This window comes from Lupinus angustifolius, chromosome LG20, assembly GCF_001865875.1.
Source record: "Lupinus angustifolius cultivar Tanjil chromosome LG20, LupAngTanjil_v1.0, whole genome shotgun sequence".
Lineage (NCBI taxonomy): Eukaryota > Viridiplantae > Streptophyta > Magnoliopsida > Fabales > Fabaceae > Lupinus > Lupinus angustifolius.
The window spans coordinates 13,163,594-13,169,927 of record NC_032028.1 but is presented as its reverse complement, the minus strand read 5'-3'; the positions used below and the strand labels follow the sequence as shown (position 1 = coordinate 13,169,927).

General features: G+C 33.1%; 2 protein-coding genes across 3 annotated transcripts; both read right to left on the bottom strand.

Moving 5' to 3' along the window:
• LOC109334984 lies at window positions 1–3,211 on the bottom strand. The gene is made up of 7 exons (XM_019570999.1): window positions 3,035–3,211; window positions 2,784–2,854; window positions 1,777–1,885; window positions 1,401–1,483; window positions 932–1,090; window positions 671–772; window positions 1–259 (listed from the first exon to the last, which is right to left on the bottom strand). Exons 1-7 carry the CDS (start codon window positions 3,090–3,092, stop codon window positions 107–109), a joined length of 735 nt encoding a protein of 244 aa, XP_019426544.1. The 5' UTR covers window positions 3,093–3,211; the 3' UTR covers window positions 1–106.
• On the bottom strand, window positions 3,893–5,497 carry LOC109335259 (adenylate isopentenyltransferase 3, chloroplastic-like). 2 transcript variants are annotated; one of them, XM_019571388.1, is made up of 2 exons: window positions 5,377–5,497; window positions 3,893–5,060 (listed from the first exon to the last, which is right to left on the bottom strand). In XM_019571388.1, the coding sequence occupies exon 2, from the start codon at window positions 5,042–5,044 to the stop codon at window positions 4,133–4,135; it is 912 nt and encodes a 303-aa protein (XP_019426933.1). In that variant the 5' UTR covers window positions 5,045–5,060; window positions 5,377–5,497; the 3' UTR covers window positions 3,893–4,132. The 2 variants fall into 2 exon arrangements, with proteins under 2 accessions (XP_019426933.1, XP_019426932.1); XM_019571387.1 differs by lacking the exon at window positions 5,377–5,497 and having other exon boundaries at window positions 3,893–5,148.

The following is a 6,334-nucleotide window of genomic DNA, read 5'->3' as shown; positions in this document are numbered from 1 at the left end:
GATATTCAGGAATAAATACTAAATATTTATACATTGTACATTGCAGAAGTTAATACATAATGCATAATTTATTATATAGACAACAACAAGCCAGGCCTGAAGAAAACTACCATTTGCCTTCCTTTGACATTTTGAGGAAATGGGAGAGAGTGATATTTGGTAGCTTAGGAGAACCACTTTTTTTCTTCTTCACTTTTGTTATCTTTGAAGACTCCTCACCATTACAACCTGATACTGTATCTGACACTAGGTTGTAGAACTGTGAACACAATACATAATTAAAAACAATATACTCTCATATACTTACAAGGGTAACAATAGTTTGGATGTTACCATCTCAATTAAATACCAAACATTGACACCTTTTTGTCTAACAGAAAATATCATCTGAATTTTTGGTGCACTAAACAAATTTTTGATGTCTTGAGTAACATTTATAATAAAATTATTTTCATGGTTACAATTCATGGATGTTGGCCTTTTCCTGAACAAATGTTCATGGATGAATATGTTTCATTTTCTATAAAAAGTATGTTAGACTGTCATATATGTTTCATAAAATGTTTCCGTAAGTTCCATCACGTTTTCTTGGTACTAAAATAGAGAATAGAGCATATCTGAAATAACCATTAACAAAGGAAGCAGCATATCTGATAATACTGATTAATACCTCACAAACACCATGCAGTAACAATCTGTGGAAAGAATCCTGAATTTGTAGTTCAAGAACATCTTCATCTGAGCTTTCTGTTATGAAGGCCCGTATACAATTCTAAAAGGACAAAAAATAGATTGATGCAAATGCCAAGAAAAATATTTATAACTGTAACAAATGGAAAGAAAGCATGGAATCACTAAAAGCTAACCCCTCTTGTTTGCACACAGGTGATTTAGGGGTGGATACAGGATTACTGAACACTTAGACATATACCTCATAACGCTCTATGAGTTCAGAAAAAGGGGCCCGACGCAGTGCGTCTCTTGTTCGACAATCAACCCTGTGCCAACCATTCAGTACTGCTAACTTGTCGGCATCGATGCAACCTTTCCTCTTTTCTAAAGAGTTTTCTAGGGCTTGAATTAAATTAACCTACAAAAATAGACAAGCCCGTTTAATGAGATGCTTTTCAGTTGTCAGCGCATCACATGAAGACATAATGAAATTGTAAATTTACAAGCCAACCAAGAAGTTTGGTCAGCAATTAGAACAGATATATATTTATAATAAAAGTATTACACTCAGACATTCACATGAAAAGAATATCATGAGTAATACCACTAATGCGTCTGGAATTCAGTAGCAGGTGCACTAAATTGCCCTCTTAAACATTCAAAATTTTCAATATAGTGTCTACATTCCATGTCAACGATAGTGTTTATACAGGAGAAGCAAATATAACCTCTTTATCCATATCTATATTCCTGAATCTATCCCAGTCTTCCACATTAGCCATGGAAAATGTTGAAGGTGGAACTTCGTCACCTGTACAATCAACCCAATCAATATGAGCATGAAATAAAAAGGAAAGATCAGCTAATACGCAATTAAAGGGAATAAAGAAAAAAATCAGATAATGACTAAATAATTATCACTGACATTGAGAAGTCAAATAACTTCAGTAAGCTCTAGTGCATGGAAGAACTCAATTCTTGTTCATTAAAAATGAAATCTTATCATAGCCTAACACCCAAAGAGAGTTAGAGAGAGATGACAACAACAAAAAAGGATGCCATTGAAATGCCAGGGCACATTCAGTAGATGACTCAGATAATTACCCCAAGGCGGTGGCGCAAACAAGCCTCTAATTTCCTCCGCATTTAATCGTGGTACTAATTCCATCAAGAGACGATCATTTAACCACCGGCGAGACCTTCGGTTTGTAACCTGAAATAGGTAACATCAGTCTCAAGTTAACTCATGACCATGTAATAAAATCAGAACACATTTCTTCTAACTGTTGTCACTCAGTACAATCAAAAGTATGAGTTTCTGCATGCAGGTTTACAAAATTTATATAAAAAATCAGTGGCATACGAAATCTACATATATTGTCATGTGGGAAAAAATGAATATGCAGCTTCAAAATATGTAAAGTTAAGTTCATAGCAGTACACAAGTGCTGCAAAATTTATGAAAAGGACATGAGATCCGTGTAACCAGACAATCAGTTAAATGTAATGGTTTAAGAGAAGTTAGTTAGGAAATGTTTCCCAATCCTCCAGTTTAATATACGAGAGTGAGAAACAGAGCACACATTGTGTGGATAATACCTTCATTAAGTGAGGTCATCACAGAAAGAAATTCAAATAGGAACATTATTTAACCACTTCAAAGAAATAGCTGAATCTAAAAATAATCATAGAGACAACATTTGCGATTAGAGTTAGAAACCAATCCGAAAGTCTGTCTGGTTCCGTTTAAACATTCAAGAAGAACCATTCGATTGTAAATCACCATGCTACTTAATTAATGGTAAGTTATGTGATTACCTCATTGGTTTCATAGTGATTACCAAATGCCTAAAAATGAGATGAACTATTTCAACTCCATAAACATAGACAAAAATGAGAAAAAAAATTATTCATAGAATTACATACCAAATGACAATGAGATACAAAATTTACTAACTAGTCTCACAGTTGGCAAATTCATTAGCAATAAAAGAACTTAAAACCATGCACAATTACAAATTGTTTATACATAACAGAATAGGCATGGGTAATAATAAGTATCATCGGAAATGGAATATAAACAATAAGCGTGTGGGGTCTAAAAGAATAACCTTTCCGGTCAAGCTCTCAAGGTACTCAATCTTCTTTTCAATTGACATGCCATGAGATTTTACACCATCTCCTGTTCAATTTCAACAAAATTACTATTAGAAACGAATAAAATAGATCTGGGTATGAAAGTTTCAATTTTTAATATTAAATAAGCTAATTCCAGCTCCAGAAGCACGAATAAAACACTAAAGCTTGCAACTTTGAAATTATTAGAGGTGGGTGAAAGAAGAAAAATAAAAAGAAGAGATACCTTTGGACGGGTCAATGAAAGGGGAGGGAAGAAGGTCAAGGTCTCTGTGAAGAACCATGATGAAACAGATCTGTGAGAAATGGAATAACGGAGAAAAGATTGAAAATAAATGGATTTGTTATTAGAGAAGACACAATAACAAACGTTAATCTTTCCGAATAAAAGAGCGAGGAGATGAAGGAATATGCTTGTGTGGGAATCTGAGTGATGACGGTGTTCTTAGAATCCAAGTATTTTGGACTGGGCCTTGTATGTTACTACTCTCAATTATTCTTTACAAAAGTTTGGGCCAATTCTTTTTTGTCCTTCTCAGCTATGATTTGAGGCTTTCAGCTAATAATTTCAACCTCCCTTGTACTATAAATAAATAGGACAGAATGAAAGAGTGAAATAAGGAAGCTAACCGTGCAGTGAAGGATTTAGTTCTATGTTTTGTGAAGTTCTAAGTTTTTGGTAAGGATTGGGTTATATCTATCATGTTGCTATTCAGGAAGCAATAGGTTTGGCCAAATTTTACTTCAGAAAGTATTTACATTGAAACTCACTTAATGGATAATTTAAAATCACCTTATTTTTATGAGTATGCTTAAGGAAAAGGCTTCACTCAAGTTACATCAACTTTAGTAAGTTGATATTGACTCATTATCCCCTATTTACTTAGTGGATGCACTGAACTTTCTAAAAGAGATAGCAACAGGAGAATAGAGATATGAAGTAAGGTACAAACAACAATGTTAAAGTTAATGTCTTTTTAATATTTATATATTGTCAATATAAAATCTTTTTCGGTTGATATATAAAATAATATTTATGTTAGTTCTCATGTCATATAAACCTTTAGCAGTATAATGTGAAAGGTTAATAAAAAATCTTATTTATAACCTGTCAAAATTACACATGCATACTCCCATAAATTAAAGGAGGCCAGATGATTGACATCACTTGGTGCACATATATTTTGGTCCATCACAATTCACAAAGGAGATAGTTTTTATTGTTTTATTTTCTTAAATCTCTTCCAAGGTGATTACAAGTCCATGCCTCCAAATGCCAAAAAATTGTTTTGGATTGAACAAAATGACACCTTGGCCAGAAACTCTAGCATGTTGCCGCAACAATAGCACTCTGAGAAGGTGACAATATTCTATGGCCAGAAAAACCTTTAGTACTAGTGGTAGTGCTATTGGTGTTTGAGTTGTAGAGAAAGTTGGCAACAATCATAGCACTAGGCTCTGCCACCAACTTTTTCCATGCATCATTTTTTGCTTCTTGACCATGCTTTCTAAACACAGGAGTAGCATCTAACCTATGAATTTTCCATCTCTTAACATTTCTGAGTCTATGAATCCTCCCTAATTGTTTCATAGCCAATTTGCAAGTATTCACCTTCATTTCATTGATTGCTTCTTCAAGTAACCTTTGCTTAGTTTCTTCACCAATAAATGCTTCCCTCCTAAAATATTCATCAAATTCAGGAACACCAATAGCTTTTCTAATCCCCCTTGAATAGTCTCCTTTAGGATTGAAAAAGGGTCTAAGTTCATCAACCATTCCATACTCAAACATTTGATTAACTCGTTCTGAAACATAAGAATGAAGAGTATCTATTGACACATCCACCCAAAGACAACAAAAATCATACCTTGATCGAAACTTATAGTCATCAGCATCGATCAATGCCTCAAGATATGAGTTGGAGCCTCCAACGATGATTGGAAGCTTCTCACGGCTTGTGATAGAGTCAATGGAAGCTAATGATATGTCACAAAAATCAGTGGCAGTGAACTCTTTGTTGGTGTTATGTGTTCCTAGTAAATGGTGTGGCACCCCATGTTGTTCTTCCTTAGAGATTTTGTTTGTAACTATGTCAAGTCCTTCATAGACTTGCATTTTATCAGAATTGATGATTTCTGAGGGAAAACATGTGGCTAGGTCGATTGAGAGCCTTGATTTTCCCGTGCCTGTTGCTCCCATCACTAGCACTACCTTCTCCTTTTGAATCTGTCTCATGTTCAATTTTTGGCCACTGGAAGGGACATTTATTAAGGGTTGTGTTAGTCTGGACATTAACATTGAGATAGCCATAATGATGATATAGATCAACCCAATATTTCAATTTAGCTAGTAGTAAATTGAGAATGACAAAATGGTTTGTTGAATATTTATAGAGTGAGCAAGTAGAAAGAGGTCAAAAGTGTCTCTCTCTGCCTCTCCATTCAAGAATATAAAGTAATAGGAAATTAAACAAATTTAGGTGTACTAATAGGAAATTATATTTAATGTCAACTACAAAGTGAGATAGTGGCATTGGTCAAATATTCTGACAATATTAATATTATTACCTTTATGAAAGGGTACTGGTCCAGTGGAGGCTCATGAAGCTCTTCAAGGTCAAGTCAAGTCGTGTTTGAGAAACCAGTGGACACAGTAGGTTCTATCTTTTAGTGGGTTTTATCACTTTATGGCTTAGAGTGGCAATTTGCATAAAGAATATAGGGATGATAAGGCTATTCTTATTATTCCCTGAACTTTGATTTTGTCTATATGTGTGTCTTTTCCGCTAGCTAGCATTTAGTCACTAAACAAGATAGAGTATAATATTCTCTTACTTTATAATCACAAATATATTAATAAACTCAGTCCTTTTATTTTCGATTCTTTAAGTTAGTATCATATGGAAAGAATGTGAACCAAACAATTAAGGTAAAATAAAATTTTCATTAAGAATGGATTAGCATACATGAATGTCAAATATACCTCTAATGATGTTGCCTCAATGTATTAAAATATGAGTGTAATATCTATACATTGTAAATATAAATATTTAGCACAGTTAATAATCAATGATAATTAAATATGAATAGTGAATGATAGAATGATAATATATAAAATATTCTCAGCTATTCTATGTGGCAACTTATAAATAAGAGCAGTATAAAGATTTATACATTGTCACTTCATAAGCAACCATTCATTATTGAAGAGCCAGTATCAATTAAATATGAATAATAGATTACATAAAATTCAAACATTATGACATGTATATACTCGTCTAATAAATAGTAGAATAAATAAATGAGAGTCGAATCAAGTGATAGTACGAAACATTAATAAAAAGCAATGTTTTGAAAACTAAACCGGTTATCAAATCAAAGCAATGGTTTATGGACGTACTGGTTTGAGTGTGGTTCGATGGTGATAAAACCGATATAGTTATATCTGTATATCTATAGATAATTTTTATATAATAGTTGAAGTGTAAGAGGATTAATAAGTTTATTATATATATATATATATATA